General features: G+C 33.5%; 2 protein-coding genes across 2 annotated transcripts; one reads left to right on the plus strand and one right to left on the minus strand.

The window, feature by feature from the left end:
• Positions 1 to 6,573: 6,573 nt before the first annotated feature.
• On the plus strand, positions 6,574 to 8,263 carry LOC111715388 (uncharacterized). The gene is made up of 2 exons (XM_023490699.1): positions 6,574 to 6,804; positions 7,300 to 8,263. The coding sequence occupies exon 2, from the start codon at positions 7,301 to 7,303 to the stop codon at positions 8,261 to 8,263; it is 963 nt and encodes a 320-aa protein (XP_023346467.1). The 5' UTR covers positions 6,574 to 6,804; position 7,300.
• Positions 8,264 to 8,638: 375 nt separating this feature from the next.
• LOC111715389 (uncharacterized) lies at positions 8,639 to 17,820 on the minus strand. The gene is made up of 10 exons (XM_023490700.1): positions 17,611 to 17,820; positions 17,022 to 17,134; positions 16,367 to 16,428; positions 15,537 to 15,630; positions 14,434 to 14,674; positions 12,940 to 13,011; positions 12,054 to 12,267; positions 10,465 to 10,897; positions 9,895 to 9,935; positions 8,639 to 9,017 (listed from the first exon to the last, which is right to left on the minus strand). Exons 3-10 carry the CDS (start codon positions 16,426 to 16,428, stop codon positions 8,639 to 8,641), a joined length of 1,536 nt encoding a protein of 511 aa, XP_023346468.1. The 5' UTR covers positions 17,022 to 17,134; positions 17,611 to 17,820.
• Between the last annotated feature and the right edge of the window lie 2,585 nt (positions 17,821 to 20,405).

The following is a 20,405-nucleotide window of genomic DNA, read 5'->3' on the forward strand; positions in this document are numbered from 1 at the left end:
CTCAAATCAAGAAATGTTATACAATTTTTTTTCATAGAATTGCTTTTTACCTGTGAATTGACTATCACCATTAGAATTGGAAGCATTTTGTTGGCTTGTTTGTTTGTTTGGGTGCTTTGATATGTTTGTTTGTCAATTGCGAAATCACAGATCTCAGAAAAAGAAACATATATGTCAAAACTCGTATTATTAGTTAGCCAACGAAGACGACCTCCAATCAAAAAGTGTCTTTAAAAAATTGTTTTTAGAATTGAATTTTACGAAGGAATTGACTATCGCCGTATAATTCTGTGATGACATTTAAAAAAATATCTCTGCATATCATCAATACAAGATTGATAATAAGGTTAATATTATGTAAGCTCTAGATATAGGTAGACAANATTTGAACCGTAAATTCAAAACATTTGGCTTCTTGGATACTTTAAAGGTACACATACAGTCCAATTACCTTACAAGTACTCCTTCAAACAAAACTAACAATAAAAAACAGCAAATTAATTTGTTTAATACTCTTAAGTTTCAGATTTGAAATGTGTGATAGCTCTGAGTTGTAGAGGAGGCTACGCCCCCCTTTACAGGTCTACGTGGGGGCACTGGCCCTTGCCCCCCTGTCTACACCTTTGATTATATATATATAGGTCTGCTAAACAAAATGGGAAACAATAACGCAATTGAGTATAAAAAAGAAGCAAAATGTTTTTTAAAATCTTTTTGTTTGGTTTTCACTTCTTTTAAATAAAATTAAATGTATTTTTAAAAGTTTTCAGACCTTTGGGACAAGTGTCAAAAGTTTTTGAACATCAGTTCTTAGCAAATATTCAGAGACGAATCTGAAAGAAATAAATATAATATTAATAAAAATAATGCACTGTTTCTTCTTTTTTCATCTAAAATTGAAATTACGTGTGACGAATTTCTCATTTATTAAAAGGATTTTCGTTATTATTTCAAGTAAACCTTCATTAAAAAAGGCATTCATGATTCACAAAGGTACCTTTGTAACCTTTTCTAATCAATATTCGTCGTTTTTCCACCTTAAAAAGTCGTTAATTCTGAAAATAAACTCCATTCTTTCTGCAAGCAGAAATTCCGCAAGTCACTTTTATAGAGAAACCAGAATTTAAAAGATAAATATTGATAGATCAGATTGATCAGACAAAAGCTACCGTTGTGAATCTGATATACTATTCTAAAATTACATTTACAATCCTTCTATAGTGTACCGGCCTAAAGGAAATGTTTTAGGACCAACAGTCCTAAGACAATTGCCTGACTGTTAAGATGATACCTTTTTTAAAGTGATTTAATCCATGCAAATGCCAAACTGGCTAATTACTGACTGAAAAGGCCTAGTTTATTTTAAGAATATGATTGGTCAACAAATTCGGCGAAAGACTGATACAATGCTTTACTATTAATGTCAATCCAGACACAATTTATCTGAACCAATGCTTTACTATTAATGTCAATCCGGACACAATTTATCTGAACCAATGCTTTACTATTAATGTCAATCCAGACACAATTTATCTGAACCAATGCCTTACTATCAATGTCAATCCGGACACAATTTATCTGAACCAATGCCTTACTATCAATGTCAATCCGGACACAATTTATTTGAACTAATGCCTTACTATCAATGTCAATCCGGACACAATTTATCTGAACCAATGCTTTACTATCAATGTCAATCCAGACAGAATTTACCTGAATCAATGCTTTACTATCAATGTTAATCCAGACACAATTTATCTGAACCAATGCTTTACTATTAATGTCAATCCAGACACAATTTATCTGAACCAATGCTTTACTTTTAATGTCAATCCGGACACAATTTACCTGAATCAATGCTTTACTATCAATGTCAATCCAGACACAATTTATTTGAACAAATGCTTTACTATTAATGTCAATCCAGACACAATATATCTGAACCAATGCTTTACTATTAATCTAAATTCAGACACAATTTATCTGAACCAATGCTTTACTATCAATGTCAATCCGGACAGAATTTATCTGAACCAATTCCTTACTATCAATGTCAATCCGGACACAATTTATCTGAACCAATGCTTTACTATTAATGTAAATCCAGACACAATTTATCTGAACCAATGCTTTACTATTAATGTAAATCCAGACACAATTTATCTGAACCAATCCCTTACTATCAATCTCTATCCAGACACCAATTCCCAATCTATATCCATCTTTCAAGAACGTGATTCAGGACGCTTCTCGTTTGCTAAACAAGGAACAATTACTCTCTCACTGTAATCAGTGCAGAGTCTATTCCAACTAATTGTATTTGTGGTTCTTTGTTACAAGTTAAAGTTATCGACGTTATCGACGTTTACAGATATATTTTTACACATATTCATTACAGATTTACAGTTTTTTATTAAATGAATGTTTTATTGACCCTATTCCAGCTGGCCTCTCCGGAACCAGAAATTACGAAGTTGTATACATTGAATAATTTTTATTCTTAGCTTTGTTTGTAAATATATTTTGTTAAATCATAAAATGAACCAAATTCATAATTTCATGCTACAGGGCAATATTATAAATCGAAATTGATCCTACCCTACGTCAAACTAAATTAAATTGCTTGTAATATTAAAATCTTATATGTTTTAAGTCCTTACTCCTCCTATTAAAGAGCTATGGAACAGAACAATTTTTTAAAATTTTTAATTTGCAAACAAATACATTATCTTTTCTCATACTTGTCGGTAAAATCCAAACTAGGTCACAAAGTTGTACCAGTATGGTCGAGTAAATTCGGAAACTAAACTAAAGTTAATGCAAAGCCTGAAAAGGTGACAGAAAATCTGAATATAAAATACCAGGCTGAATTCTGAATTTAAATTTAGTTTACTACTGTGCATAAAATGCAGGTCTAACATCAAATATAACAAATTCTAAAACTGTAGAATTTTAATATTTCTGTTTACATACATTGTATAAACCTGTGTTTTCAGTAAAGTCAGAACCATTCTGCATCAATTGTAAAACCTTTAAGATATTCAGATGTTGCGTTGTTTTTCAACAAGAATTTTCTAGAGTTTAGACATAGATAAACAATTTGTAGTAAACGTTTAGAAGTATCCGATATATAAAGGTTCTTTTTAAAGTAGAACATTTAAAATTTATTTACTCAAACATTTTCTCTGCACTTCTAAAACTCAATAACAACATATTTGTTAATATTTGCCGTTTTAACCCCCCTCCCCATTTCTAGTGAAACCCCTGACAGTCAAGGTATAGGGTTGAATTGTACGTTCATAGCCCTAATTTTTTATCATTAGTCAATGTTAAAAATAAATATTCGTTGAAAAATAAGAATTAATTGAAATTTGAGGTTACAATACAGTAAAAAACTGCCCGGATCATAAAAGTATCAGTTAAATCGCGTTCTTTTAAGTCCACAAAATTCTAATAAAACTTAATTTTCTTTATCATTCAAATTGTAGAGGCAAAAGCTAGCATAAAAATAACATTTTGTTAAATGCCTTTACCAAGTCTAAGAAATTACAACTTTGCCGAATTATTAAGATTTTTGGAGTTTAAAAAGGATTTAGAAACGCTAAAACATGCAAATTATTTCCCAAAAAATCCAATATGAATTGTTGAATGTGTCCAATGAAGGCATAGGGCTCTATGTTGGAAAAGATTAATGAATTCCCCCTGTATATGAGAACAATTTATATTTCTGATTGGAGAGGGGGTTAGATGGAGTGGGGAGGAATGGGGGGAGGGAACTAATTGCAGGAAAGTAAGAACGGAGAAAAGAGAAAAGAAATTTATTGATGATATAGATTGTTGCAACTATTATTGCTGATAACGAAGTAAATAGAAATAAAAAAACTAAACAAAATGCTTAACTGAACCCTTATTTCATTTCCATGTACCATAGACCCGATATAAGAGTCAGGTAGGTAGGAAGTAGGTAGGAAGCATAACTAGCACAACTAAAGATACTAAATACTATTGCATATTTTGTTGTAAAAGATAAAATTATGTCCGAATGTGAAATGTATGTGAACCCTGCTAGGTGGTATGCGCGGCACTGTTATATCTTCTCAAACCCTATCTAGATATACTGTGTCTAAAGACTATCTTACGGGTATTTTTTTGCGAAATTTCGAATTTTTTTCCAGGAAAATTTTCCCTTTTTTCCCGCCAAATTTAAAGATTTTTGATTATGTTCCTATCATACCTGACTCTTATATCGGGTATATAGTAAATGGATGCTCAGAATTAATAAATTGTTTCTAAAAATTTTTAGAAAATGCAAAATAAAAAATTGTAAATCCGCAAATTTGTTATTATTGTTTAATGAAAGAGAACAATTAAAAGTTGAGATAGAAGATGGGCTCTGTATAGCCTATTATAATAATATTCACCAACTTGTTCAACTTCTCAAGTTAATTTTGATTATTATCATTAATCAGTTAATTAATTGTATTATATTAGGGGTCTGAATAAGAAGGGAGGAGAAATAAGAGAAGTATATAACAGAGCTAAAATTATTGATTGATTGAACAAAAATCCCTTTTTTCTTTTTCCTTTTTGAATCCCAATTCCTTTTAACTTGGTACCAGTACACAAAATATTCACATTTGGATCAATATTCCAGCTCCCTATCCCCTTGGATCCAGACACCTTTTCTTTTTCCACGTGGATCCACACACCTTTTCTTTTTCCACTTGGTTCCACACACCTTTTTGCTTCCCCATTGGATCCTCACACCTTTTCTTTTTCCACTTGGATCCACACACCTTTTCTTTTTCCACTTGGATCCACACACCTTTGCTCTTCCAAATTGGATCCACACACCTTTTCTCTTTCCCACTTGGATCCTCACACCTTTTCTTTTTCCCCATGGATCCACACACCTTTTTTCTTCCCCCTTGGATCCACACACTTTGCTCTTCCCAATTGGATCCACACACCTTTTCTCTTTCCCCATGGATCCACACATCTTTGTTCTTCCCCCTTGGATCCACACACTTTGCTCTTCCCAATTGGATTCACACACCTTTTCTCTTTCCCCATGGATCCACACACCTTTTATCTTTTCCCTTGGATCCAAACACCTTTTATCTTTCTCCTTTGGATCCACACACCTTTTTCTGTTCCCTTGGATCCACACACCTTTTCTTTTTCCCCTTGGATCCACACACCTTTTCTCTTTCCCCTTGGATCCACAGACTTTTTCTCTTTAGGGGGGGGTCAAATTGACCCCCCCCCAGCGGGAATAGGGTTAAGTAAAACACATGTTTAGAATAAACAATTTAAGATTCATTTACTTCTTTTAACTATGTTACATTTTAACCTTGAAAGGAAATAAAAACAAAGAAATACCCAAAATTGAATTAAGTGAAGACAGATCACTAGTAACAGTAAAACGCATAATTTACTCTTAGATACTTCTTGGACAGACTTTCTAATACTTGTCATGTGAATTCCAAATTTCACAGAAAATTTTAAATAAATCCAACCAAGGGCTATTTGCTTCCTTAAATTTACCCACAATTTTATCTTTTTTTCATATTTCTCTTTACTTGCCTAAAATTATCCAAAGAACGATCAGATTTGCTGATATTGCTGTTGTAAGCATACCCCCGTAGGCTACCTTCCACACGATTACCTAAGCATAAAGAATATTAAAAACAACCTATTGCTTTCGCCTCAAACCAGGGAGTAAGGAATAGAAGGGAGATACAATTGACGCGGTTCGCCCTACAATATGATTATCCATGCTTTGCAAATGGGTACTCCATTTGTATATGAAATAGTCAGAATAGGTTATTGTATACGCGGTAAGTGTACTTCAGACAAATGTGCCTTACCTCAAACTCTAATGAATGTAAATCATCGTCTTTTTGCAACCTGCAATGTCTTTTATATTTCAAAGTTATTAACGTTGTGAGATCAACAATTTAAAGTTTAAAATTTCAAAGGTTTCATAAATGAAGGAATTAGACAATTATAGTTTAATGCAATTGCAAGCCCAACGTAGTATCTTCTTAATTGTTTCCTGTAATTATCGATTTAACATTTAGTAAAGGTAACATTCAGTAAAGGTAACCTTTATTAAAGGTAATATTTAGTATAGATAACTTTTAGTAAAGGTAACATTTAGTATAGGTAACACTTAGTATGGATAACATTTTGTATAGGTAACATTTAGTATATATAACATTTAGTAAAGGTAACATACAGTATAAATAACATTTAGTAAAGGTAACAGTTAGTATAGATATCATTTAGTGTAGGTATTATTTAGTATAGGTATTATTTAGTATTATAGGTAACATTTAGTACCAATAACATTTAGTATAGGTAATATTTAGTATGGCTAACATTTAGTAACAGCAACAATTCGTAAAGGTATCATTTCGCTTAGGTAACAATTATTATAAGTTACATCTTGTAAGGATAGCATTTCATATAGGTAACATTTCGTTTAGGTAACATTTAGTATAGGTAACATTAGTACTGGTAACATTAAGTAAAGGTAACATTTAGTATATGCAACATTTATTTTTTCCATTTAAGGGCCTAGGGGGAGCTTGTGATCCCGACCGTTAGATGTAGTGTAGCGTTGCTATGCCCCTGTCAGCTGTGGAGTATGGTGCGGTTCGGCGCGCCTCTAGGCCGGGGCAGGGGTCTTTACCGGCTGTCTTGGCGCGGCCTGCCCCCTCGCCTACCTCTCCTAGGCTAGCTTGTGCCGGCATCAGTCTTCAACCCTAGTTTCTCGTTACAACTACTCTATACCTACAGTTAAGTTAACCTTGTTCATACACTTTACACTTTACACTTTATTTTCCACCCTATAAAATACTTTTCATTGCTTTCAACTACCACTTTTAATACTTATTCATATTATTATTTCAACTATCACTATTAATACTTATTCAATTTTTACGTCAACTATCACTTTTAACTTTAAAATATTTTCTTTTTAAGCGTTACTAATACAGAATTATTTGATTTAACTAGCTCTAGAAGGCGCTTCGCGCCGATCTTCTAAATTATTTGTGAACATGTTCTCTTTGTGTACATCGAAAAACAAATCAAAATAATTCGCGGATTTCACAAAATTTCGCGGATTTTCAATTTCAAAAAAAAAAAAATTTAATGAAAATCAAATTTTAATAGAGGAAAATATTTTTAAATTTTTCACTTTCAACTTTAAAATATTATTTCAAGCTTTACTATTACAGAAATTTCGAATTAATTTAAACTTCTTTGCCCACCTAATTTTAAATTTTTCAGTATGAGCAAGAAAAAGAAGACTCAAACTATCACGGGCCAGGGTTTCTCAGGCACTTCAGCCCTGAGCGCTAACGATATCGAGAACCTCTCGGTAGACGGTTTTGGTAATCCTGCAGAAACCCTATTACAAGATATCAACTGGAGCGGAGAAATAGTAGCCATGTTGGGACTGAGGTTGTCCCCAGACAATCTCCGAGTGACCTCCAGCTCCTTGTTCCTGTTAGGCTCTCTCTTCAAGGAGAAACGAGTGTTCGTCACAAAAACTTGGACCTTTTCCGCCCCTACTTCTCTCACGATCACCATCCCTAACGCTAATATCTTTACCTTCCAGAATGGTAACCTCTACTCCGACTACCTGGACTCCTCAGCCTGTACTTTCAGTTTCTCTCAAAACGGTTCCATTCTAGCCTCAGACTCCCTGGCGTCCTACAACTGCAAAGGGTTTTGTTTAAGGGCCCACCTGGCCCCCATCAGTGGAACCTTCCTCAACCTTTGGATTACCCTTTACCCGTTCTCGAAAGATGACCTTCTAGCTCATTATCCAGCAGCCTCAAACCCTGCCTTCCCTGGTTTAAAAGTGCTCGCCGTAGACATCCCTTTCGCCCCCTTAAGCTCAGGCCCCCCTTTGAACAAGAACTGGGGTTGCCCCTTCACTCCTGCAATCTTACTAGGGAAAGATTTAGAAGACGACAGCTCTTTTCCTGCCAACAGAATCCTCATTTCGGCAATCGCCGAAACCCTCAGGAAAGCAGTATTCCCCGAAGTCCTCTCCTCAGCTCCTAAGCTGAGAGAACGCTACGCTGATATCTCAGAACATGGTTTCTCTCAACTGAAATCCCTCACCCTAGACTTCATCTGGCCAGTTCCTGAGTCACCTTTCTCCGTCACTGCTTCCAGCTCAGGTATTTGGTCCTTTCCCCTCGAAGCTGCTAGCAAGATCCTTTACAAATTAAAAGTTCCCTAACTTTCAACAAATATCAACAAGAATTTAATCAATTTAAAGTTTAAATTAATCTACTACTTAAAAGTTATACAAGAAATACTTATTAAACGATTTTATACAGTTTATCAATAAAGTTTACAACAATAATTAACAACTTTTTAAAAATGTTCACTTTTAAGAAAAAGAATTTAAATTTTTTCATCATCAGCTATTCATGACTGTAATTACAGATCTGCAAAAGCACGAAACTGCTGTCAATAAAGATGTAACAATATAAATCACCTTGGTATCCATTGATCCAACCTTTTTTTCGTAGATTTTATTTAGTTTTGAACTGATTTTATCTTTATTGTTCAGCTGATCACCAATTATTGAAAACTTCTATATTTTTTTTTATTATTTTTGTGCATTCTGATAGAACTGACAAGCAGATGGTTTAGCAATAACTACTCCTGTCACAGGGATATCATCATCATCATCATCTAAACCTGACTTATCAGATCTTTTTACCCAAACCTCATTCTCACTGTTCAAGCTTTCTTTAGAGTTTTTATCCTCGGAGGAGGTTGATGAGTTGTCCTCTAAACCAGCAAACACAACTTGTTTACGGCCTCCGGGGGAGACACCGGGTTTACGACAAGGAGTTCGAGCAGTTCGATCCGAGCTGGTAGATCGAGCTCGACTTGTCCGATCCGCAGATTTTCGTCGATTTTTTGTGCTTGAGGATTTTTTCACAGACGATCCTCCTCCTCCATTCATCATTGGCTCATCAGCACTTTATACAAAGATTACTTAGGTAAGCAATAGAATCTTTATTTTCTAATCCGCATAACTTTGCAACCCGATATTTCAAGCTTAGATTATTTGATCCATCAGAATTCATAGATTGAAATAACTAATGTCTTTTACGTTGGGTTTCAATGAGATAGGGATTAGAAAATCAGAGAATCATTTACTTTTAAAATAAACATGAATTTCAGCCACAAAGTCCGATATGTAATCGCTTTGTCTTTGCAACCCAATTATGTAGACCTTTGATATTTATAATTTTGAATTTGTAATATGATAAAATGTGAAAATAGCCTTGAAATATCAATATATCATAACGTAAGGTTGCAAAGATTAGGAAAATTGATTTTGTGGCCAGAGCTAAAATTTACGTATTTCGATATTTTTACATTAAAAATCTTAATATACAGGGTTATCCACAAACAAGGAGACTTCAAAGACGACGGAATTCATGCTGTCTATATTCATGATTCCCTGCAACTTGTTTCGTTCTTTTGCAAATCAATTAGTATGCCAATTATAAAATATCTTTTCAAAGCAGCAGACTTATTTTAACCTTGGAATCAACCAAGGAGAATTGAATAGAAGGAGGGGGCGATGGGGTTTCCGTACACTTTGCTGTGACGTTTTTGGACTGCTGAAGAACTAGTTTTTACGTAACAATAATAATAAAGGCAGCCGATCTAATGTAAACAAACATGAGTTAGTATACGGTGAATCTTCATCTAACGCGCCAGAGATGCCAGATGTCTGTTTATCATTTNGCCCAGGATAGATAAACCTAAACAAGAATATACTTGTATCCGCCCAGGATAGGTCAACCTAAACAATAATATACTTTTATCCGCCCAGGATAGGTCAACCTAAACAATAATATTCTTGTATCCGCCCAGGATAGGTCAACCTAAACAATAATATTCTTGTATCCGCCCAGGATAAATAAACCTAAACAACAATATACTTTTATCCGCCCTGGATAAATAAACCTGAACAAGAATATACTTGTATCCACCCAGGATAGGTCAACAAACAATAATATACTTTTATCCGCTTAGGATAGATAAACCTAAACAACAATATACTTTTATCCGCCAAGGGTAGATAAAACAAAACAATAACATACTTGCATCCACCCAGGATGGATAAACCTAAACAATCATATACTTGTATCCGCCCAGAATAGATAAACCTAAACAATAGTATACTTGTATCCGCCCAGGATAGATAAACCTAAACAATAATATACTTTTATCCGCCCAGGAAAGATAAACCTAAACAACAATATACTTGTATCTGCCCAGGATAGATTAACCTTTAAATAATAAATTTGAAAAATAATAGGTTTTTACTAGCAGATGTTTTAAAGATTTAGGAATTAAAAAATTGGAGTTTGGAACGATTATTTATTGATTTAAGTTTGTAAAAGTATTTACCTTAACAGCCCCAGATCGAGGTCGTTTAAGGTTGCCCGACCTCTGTAGTGTATTCCTACAGGATTCAGTCCTATCCTCATGCTCAATCCAATCCTGTCCATCGCCATCAACCCAATGGGACTGGGAAATCCGATTTTCTTGCCGCGTGGAAGGCTCACAACGGCCATCTTGCCACGTGGAAGACTCGCGGCGGCCATTTTGATTCCTGTTCTCCAGCCATTCCTCGCCTTTCACCTCCGGCCAGCCGGAGTCAGGATCCCAGGATTGGTTTCGTCCATGGCCGTTAATTCTTGACAATTGAGGAATCTGAGAATTGTTCCAATTTTGATATTCAAGTTCTCCGTCCCATTGGTTTTCATTTGTCCTAATTCTCCAGGATCCAGGAGGGTTGGAGCCTTTGTCTCCAAGGTCTATTTCCCCTACAGAGGAAGACCTGAAAATAAAAGGTTAATGTTAACCCTATCCAGCTCTATCCAATTTTCCGCAACCCCATGGTTTCATAACAAAATTTACTGTTATAAATTCTAATTTTTGTTCATAATATAATGTTGGAGTAACAAATGAGTTTTTTTTTGTCACAAATCAAAATTTTCTATTTTCTTATCTTTGCAACCAGAGATTCGCCTTCGAGAGTATCTTAAGAGAATTTAAATATGTAATAAAAACATTTACTGCATGCTGATATTTAAATAAATAGAGTTTACATTTTTAACGTAAGTGATCATATGTTCATATTTTAGTTGTTTGAATTTTTAACTGATTTTAAAAAATTCCTAAAAATGAGGAAAATACAACTTAAATTAAAGTAAGAATTCGATTTCGACGGCTTCGTACATAGACGGAGGTTTAATGGAACATTCTCTCGTTTATTGAACAAAAAAGCTCAGCCGGAAAAAGGGTTAAAGTTTTCATCCATTTGATAAAAATTGGTTTTGAAATTCTAATATAAAGAGAAAGAGCGAGAGATATCCAATATTTGATGCCAATATATGAACTCTCCATTCAGGTTTAATATCCTATACAAAATTGATAGAGAATGCTGGTAAAAACCATGAACTATGATTTTCGGGGGTTCACATAAAATAAATCCTTTTTCAAAAGATACTGTTACTGTGAATTTTCTCTGATTTTCTAATTTCTATATTTCGCACGCCTTAGATATTATGCTGCAAAGGAACTGTGTTCTTGCCACAAACGAAAAGTTTCTAATCCCAATATATTTTCTAATCCCAATATATTTTCTAATCCCAATATATTTGCAACCAAATGGCTTAAACCTTAAATATTCTAAACTTAGAGCACTTGATCTAACATCATTCCTATATAGTTCGTTATGACAAAGATCTACGACACTGCAGGGTTGCAAATATATAGGGATTAAAAAATTAGAGTTTGTTGCCAAACATTTATTTCTTTTAAACCATACATTGTTATACATTGCTAAAATATGTGTACCTAATAATTATTTTTTGTAATATCAATAAATATTTGTTTTTTAATATTTCAGTGTTGAATGTTTGTTTAAACAGCATCTTTTAAAAAGATATTTTTGCACAAAAAATGAAAACTTGCCAATATTGGTATTGTACCTAGATGGATGATATTCTGAGTCTAAACTTTGCGTCCGTTCTATCTGTACAGAGTTGTTGGTTGTAGTATTGAAGGGTTGTGGATTGTATGGTTCTGGAGTTGATGAGTAGGGTTGGGGGGAGGAGGAGGAGTATGGATTAGGTACAGGTAGTGTAGAGAAGGTTGGAGGTACAGAAGAGTAGGAGAGGGGGTGTCGAGCTAGGTCTGGATAACCTAAAATTAATCCATTTTTCGAGTTACATATCATCTTCTGTGTTTTTCTTTTGACTTGTTATACCTTATAATCAAGAAAAGGGGAACATATGTATCATAATCTCCTTTCTCCACTCTTGGGGAAATGAAACAAAGGTGGGCTGGAATCTCGCCACCCCACTTTCTTTCCCCAAAATTATAGCAATCAATATAAGAGTCAAATCAGGGACCAAAATTAATGAATTTGCGATGCGTCGGTAAACTACCTACTCCCGCAACAAATTTGAACCATCGATTTCAAGTTTAAGATTCAGGAAGAATTTGAATCGGTGATTCAAATTTAAAACGGTATTTAACTCGTTCCCGGACCAGTTTTATACATTTAAATCTAAGAAAGAGTCATCATCAAACCAAATCATATTTGCAAACCTGAGAAGAAAAAAAATACTTGACATGATCTGATTTCATTTCTTTTTTTTTCTTTTTTAAAAATCCTCCCTTGCAACCTAACCATGAAAGATTGAGGTCTTATTTTTTGTTAATAAACAGGCCTTGAAAAGTTGGACTAGGGACATGTATTACACTCCCCTATCTCAACTCTTAAGGGTAAAAGATTAGGGGGGAGGGTTCTAACCCCCCCAAAAATATCCTAATCGGGATATTAAAGAGTAAAAATGAAAACACTAAACCTACCATTTGAAAGTTTAGAATCCAGGCGACGAGGAAGTGTGATTGAAGTTTTCATTGAGAAGGGGGACAGAATCCCTGCTCATATTTTATCTCAAAATATTGGTATTTAAGCTAAAAATGTCAAAATAGCTGTTTTTAGGGCATAATTAAGCTCATTTATAAGTATTATAAAAGTTGCTTATGATTTAACCCATTTCCCAAATAAAAATTTTTGAATAATTTTTTTTCTCAATTTTTTATTTCTAGATAAAATTTTTCAGTATTGATTTCAAGTAACCCTTCATCTGACGAGGGATATACCATATTCACAAAAGTATTCTACATCTAATAATGTTGTTTTTATACCTTAAACAAGCTTGTTTCTTTTTTCATTATTAAAGGACAACCCATCATTCAATGAAATAGGGGTCGGCGCTCCTAGCCGCCGAAACGTATCCATGGGCTAACCGAACTGGTCACCATAGGGAGAAGACTTATACTAGGCGGTCTGCCCAAGACAGCTCCATTTCTATAAATGCGTAAATGCGTTGGTTTAATTTATTTACCTTTCTTGAAATAGAGGGTCACATGAAATTTAAACAACAGCCCCTTTGCTGCTCATTTTTTTTGGCAAGTACTTAAATATTAGGTCTTTTGGACTCATCAAATTATAAAAAAAAAATCTTATTTGATGCGTTTTCTTGACCAAATATTGGTTAATTCACATTGAGAACTAAATCTAACATGTACATCCAAGAAAAAAAATGCAGAAGCAAAAATTGGATTGGTTTGTAGGTTATCTAGCTCTGGTCCTATAAAGAATTATATGCAAAGATATAAGTAGATCGAAATGGTGAATTTCTTTATCGAGACAATTTACAAACGTTTTGAAAGTTCTATCACTAGTCTAAAGCTGACCGTGGAAGAAGTTGAAATGGGCTTTTAGTATTTTTTTTGTGCATAAAACTATATAACCTACAAGTCAAGTCAGTTTTTGCTTTTGCATTTCTTTTTCATGGATGTACATGCTAGATTTTGTTCTTAATGTGAATTAAAATACAATTTGATAAATCTGAAATACTTAATCATGAATCATGATCATCAAAGTATTTATTTACTAAAAATTCTTACAAAGGAAAATGATGATGATGCTTATTTTCTGACGTTGAATTAAACTTAATGCAAATATTATTCAGAAAGAAGAAAGGACTGGAATGTATAAAGAGAGTAGTCACTTTTAATCTTGCTTATTAGCATTTCTAATCTTCTTCTAGTAAACGTGTTGGCTCTTTCAATTTTTCTGTATAAATAATAAAACAATGTGTAATGTGTTAAAGAGAAAACAATTTCGCAACTTTTCCTCATTTTCCGAATTTTAGAAAATGAAAAAATATAATTCTTTAAACAAACATATCAAATCTTAAATCCTACAAGAAATTTCGGCTCATTCGGTTTAGCCGTTTTGGGATTCAACATTTCTTCAAAAAAAAAACATTAAAAAATATTTGTTGAGATTTCCTGGAATTGCTGTATCAGATCTGTCCCTTGACTGATTAAGCTGTGGCTGGGAGCTATATCTCGGACCTCCTCTTAACCTACCAACATGATCATCACGCCCCTCCAATCGTCGGCTCATGGTGGCATAATGAGGATGTTGACTTCTCCCATGGGGGTGGCCACCACGTCGAGAGAGACGTGGCAAGCGTTTTATTGTCTCAGCTTCGCCGTCAGAAAAAGGTCCAAACTTCATCTCGTCATCCTGGAAAACATTTAGAGATCGTTTTTCTTTTTTCAAAAGTTAAAACGATCATTTTTAAAAGAAAAGATAATGATCGTTTTCAAGAAAAAATAAAACACTTCAAAGTCGTCCCAGTCTAAAAAATTGATGCAACTTAATGTATGGTGGTTGAACTGAATATGTAGTATTTTGGAAAAATTTATTAGGATTTATTTAAGACATATTTTTATTGAGTCGACTTTTAAAATAATCTTTTTGGATGGATACGTTTTGAAATTTTATTTTTTTTATTATCAAATAACGACGACAAAAAGTTTTGAAGAAAATTCTACAGTAAACTATTTAGTTGTTTAGGAACAGGTTGAGAAAATAAAAATTAACTCTTTCAACAAAATAACTATATTTTATTCATTTTAAATTTATTTTGGTCATTAAAAGTTTTAAAATTTCTCCGTGTAGTTTTCATATATGTAGATTTTCAATTAAGGATTCACATAAAACAAACTTTTAAGAAATGAGGACCAATCGAAAAGTGTTGTTCCTAATTTTTCAACTTGTTCCTAAACAACTAGCTAATTAGTTTATTGTAGAATTTTTTGAACATTTAAACATGGTGTAAACCTATGACTGTTCAAACTTTGATTTTTTTATCTAATATTATTCATAGTTTGAAATATTTAGGGTCTACCACAATTGGTTACAAAGATTTTGAGATTAGAAAATCAGAGTTTGTTGCTAAGACTTAATTCCTTTAAAGTTTTATCTTCATAATTCTATATTATTACGTTTCAGAAAGTTAAGTTCCAGAGAGTTAAGTCTTCGGCGGGACTGAGTAAACTGGGCAGCGCTATAGTTCCTAAGCTAGTTTAAAATGTTATCACACCTCTAAACTCCATTGGTTGACTTTAGGAGGTGGGACATAGGGAGGGGGTCCACACAAATGATTAGCATAAACAGAAGCAGGGGGAAATCCACACCTGAAATTAAAGGGATTATAAACGAAATTAAAAGTGATTAAAGGGATTATAAACGCAATTACAAGTGATTTAAGGGATTAAAAACGCAATTGCTGATGATTAAAGGGATTATAAACGTAATTACAAATGTTTAAAAGGATTATAAACGCGATTAAAAGTGATTAAAGGGATTATACACGCAATTACAAATGATTTTCAGTTTTTAAAGTGATAAGACCGATTCACACCGGTACCTTTTAAACAGTTTCATCTGGGTATTAATAAGAAAAATATCGTCGTTTGTATCTTTAAAAGTGATGAATTCGGAAACCGGAATTGAAAACAATCAATGTTCAGCTAAAAACTAGGTAATCTCGTTCATTCGTTGAGGTTAACCTACACAAAGATAGAAAACAAATTCTTTTTAAAAACTTTCAAAACGTTTTCGGTTGATTTGCTTTGAAAATGATCAAGGCCATTTTTTTTCGAACTGATCGTTGTATCTTACTTAAAAGTATAACTTAAAGGGACTGTAAAGGAAAAATGAAAGGGGGTATAGGCTGAAAGCTAATCACTTTGGCTCTCACTTACAAGTATAACTTAAAACAGGTTTTTACCTGCTATTTCAAGCCATGATCCAGATTTTTTTGTTTTTTTTTATTAAAGATTTTTCTTTCTTAAAAATTCCAAATTTTCTGAGAATAAATGACATTCCTAAGTTACTAATTGAGTGATTAAATAATAATTAAATTATTACCGTTGGTTTGAATCAGGATCTTCTACAATATAGGGTTCAGTATTGGAACAATGATTTGACATCTAAAAATATAAAATTAAATACAAACTGGGTGAGCCACACAACTTAAGGATTTATACAGTTTGTTTTCTCATTATTATTATTTACTGCAACTATAAACTTATTAATTATTAAAAAAGCCATTTACGATGTATAGACTTCATATTGGCGTGTAATCGTCATATTTGAAGAGTTTAAAGTCGTCTTTACAGTCTTATCCTTTGTTCGTAACCCGGTATGTATGTGTATGTAAACACTTATATCTGATATCCATACATAATATTTTCAATAATTTTAGTAGGATCAAAACATACGGACCAGTACACTATATTCAGTAGACAAGTACACTAGTATATATGGTACTTATACGGATCAGTACAATATATGTACCTTACCTGGGTACATAAACAGAAAAGTATACTTTAATTTATAGATATAACTGTGAATATAAAAATACCAGTAAACTATGCTGTAATGTCCTATACTTAAACTTTACTGCCCTGGTTTTTACACTTTTTGAAGATGCTGTAATGTACTATCCTGTACTGTACTGTACTGTACTGTACTGTACTGTACTGTACTGTACTGTACTGTACTGTACTGTACTGTACTGTACCTGGTTGAACCCACTGTGGTTTCTGCTTCTAGGACAGTCTTTAGTATGCTGTTCTCCGGTATACTGATAGTATACAGGTCCACTCCATACTAATCCATCACCACCAGGATACACTAAACCAGGCAACAGAGTAATTTCATTTTTTAGAAGTTAAGCTTATTTTTTTTCAATTGCGTACTTCTTTGTTGATTCAATAAACCAACCCAATTTAGAAAACAGATTTTTCAGTTTTCAAAACGAAGAGGGAAGAGGGCAACCCCCCCCCCCTTTAGGTTTATCACATACAGATTTAAATCTAATTAAAATTTTACTATTTGAATATTTTCTTTTTCAAAAGGTTGAACAATGAATTATTAAGAATCATTGAATTATTTCAAAGGACCCACCATTTAAAGAATGGCATGTTTGTTATCAAAGGAAATTGTTAAATTCTCACAATTTTCTGCATTGTCTCCGTCACAAATAAATCAGCAAGTCACTAAAATTATTATTTGATGAAAAAAGGTACCATTTTGAATCGGACGTGCCAAGCTATGACTGAAGGGTCGCTTAAAGTTACGTCTGAAGTTCCTTAAAAATGAAATATTACCGGCTAAACCATTGGCAGAAAGAACTGTTTCTCCTTGATCATCTTGTTTCTGATGAAGTTGATGATGTTGTTGCTGAGGAAGACCAGGAGTTCCTCCTCCAGGATGTCCTGCTCCTCCTCCACCACGGTAGTGAGGGTAGGCTAGTCCAGGATATCCTGTCAGATACTGAAGTCTGATTTGAGGATGCAAGTTCTAACCAAACCAAACCATGTTAAATAAATATTTACTTAAAATTGTTCAAATATTTTAAAAAGGAATTAAGTCTTATTGACAAACTCTGCTTTTATAATTCCTATATCTTTGTAACACAATGTCGTAGACCTTAGATATTTCAAAATATGAGTTATGTTATATCAAATAATCTCAATCATAAATGTTAAAAGGTTACAACATCACTCATAAGCTTGCAAATGCAAAGATATAGAAATTAGAAAATTTGAGTTTGTGGCAAAGACTCAATTCCTTTATTTGTATATTGTTAAATCCTATTATGTTCTTATTTACGATTAATGACTGGTAATCAAACGAAAGAAGGTCTTAAAAAGAGGGCGAAGGTTTACAGTTCATCAAATATCACAGAAGAATTGGGGGAGGGGGNACTGTACTGTACTGTACTGTACTGTACTGTACTGTACTGTACTGTACTGTACTGTACTGTACTGTACTGTACTGTACTGTACTGTACTGTACTGTACTGTACTGTACTGTACTGTACTGTACTGTACTGTACTGTACTGTACTGTACTGTACTGTACTGTACTGTACTGTACTGTACTGTACTGTACTGTACTGTACTGTACTGTACTGTACTGTACTGTACTGTACTGTACTGTACTGTACTGTACTGTACTGTACTGTACTGTACTGTACTGTACTGTACTGTACTGTACTGTACTGTACTGTACTGTACTGTACTGTACTGTACTGTACTGTACTGTACTGTACTGTACTGTACTGTACTGTACTGTACTGTACTGTACTGTACTGTACTGTACTGTACTGTACTGTACTGTACTGTACTGTACTGTACTGTACTGTACTGTACTGTACTGTACTGTACTGTACTGTACTGTACTGTACTGTACTGTACTGTACTGTACTGTACTGTACTGTACTGTACTGTACTGTACTGTACTGTACTGTACTGTACTGTACTGTACTGTACTGTACTGTACTGTACTGTACTGTACTGTACTGTACTGTACTGTACTGTACTGTACTGACCTGGCTATGAAAGTTCTTGAAAATAGGTAAGATTGACCAAAGTTCGCTTTTGTCCAATCTCTCATTATTTTTAGCCTTTTTAGAATATACTCATCGAGTGTAGGTGACATTCTTATTTATCTTTTTGTCTACATTGTTTACACATCTATTACATAGATACAGCAAATACACCAAAATTTATGTTTATATTTAAATATTTTTGTATTTGTATATTTTCATAATAAGAAAGAAATCATTGCTAAAAAAAGAGCTTTTTGTTTTTAAAAAATATCAGGTATCATGGAGCATGTTTTTATTTTATTTTAACAAATTACGATTTAGACTTCTTCTTTAACTTTTTTATTTATTTTCACATTTTTATTAAGCTCTGATAAAATGAGTGAGGGATAAACTTAGTCAGTAACTATCGAAATCGGCCGGCCTTACCACTTGGTGTTTTTGTTTTACCTTTAAGAATTCATTTTTATGTTAAAAATACCATTTATATTGTGTTAGAGTAAAGGTCTCTTATCGACCTCCATGACAAGGATTTTTGCTATTTTATCTTCCCCCCCCCCACCTTTCTTCCCCCCTCCCTGTAAACTTTATATGATATAAAAACTTATGAAGCTAGAAGAATCTATGTTTGGTATAAATCTGTCATAAAAACCAAATATCAATAAAAAAGTTTGGAACTTTTGGATCAGTTGATATCCAACCAAACTATGCAGGATGAAAGGACATATTATAATGATAGGGTATGACAGAGCATAATAGGATAGGACAGAGTATAATAGGATAGGACAGAGTATAATAGGATAGGACGGAGTATAATATGATAGGACATAGCATTATAGGATAGGACAAAGTATAATAGGATAGGACAGAGTATAATAGGATAGGACAGAGTATAATAGGATAGGACAAAGTATAATAGGATAGGACAGAGTATAATAGTATAGGACAGATTTTAAAATGATAGGACATGCAGGGTGTCTCTGAAAAAAGTGCGTTTAGGCTTTAAGATATCGTTGTATTGTGTAAGTAATGTCCAGTAGGTACAATCCACAAAAACAAGGGGGTCGGGGTGGGGGGGGGGACGTTGTTAAAACATTTTTCTTTAAACTTTCGTTTTAGCCTTCAAAAATAAGCCTTTATAGTCGGAAAGGTTGACAGGTTAAGACAAGGTTGGTGCATAGTTGGCGAATAACCCAAAAAGTGACAGATTGTAAGAAAACTGCTGACTAACAAATAACTAATTTAAGTTTTTACCTTAAAGTGATAAAAACCTGAAAACTTGTAAAAGTCGATTTAAAATAAATCTTTCTTCTTACCTGAACTAAGTCTGGGTTACTACAGGACAATCCTGAAATTAAAAGATTTGACAACTATCAAATTAAACTATTAAAATCGAAAATTTTGTGAAATTTTGCGTTTTTTTCGCTGAACTATGAAGAATACAGAATTGACGGATATAACTTTACACATGGGAACCATTGTAAATCTGGCATTGTCTTCTTGGCATGAAGGGTTACTTGAAATTAAGCGTAAAGTTCCTTAAGGGAGGTCATTGAAGTAGGAGGGGGGGGGG

This window comes from Eurytemora carolleeae, unplaced genomic scaffold (assembly GCF_000591075.1).
Source record: "Eurytemora carolleeae unplaced genomic scaffold, Eaff_2.0 scaffold1391, whole genome shotgun sequence".
Classification (NCBI taxonomy): domain Eukaryota; kingdom Metazoa; phylum Arthropoda; class Copepoda; order Calanoida; family Temoridae; genus Eurytemora; species Eurytemora carolleeae.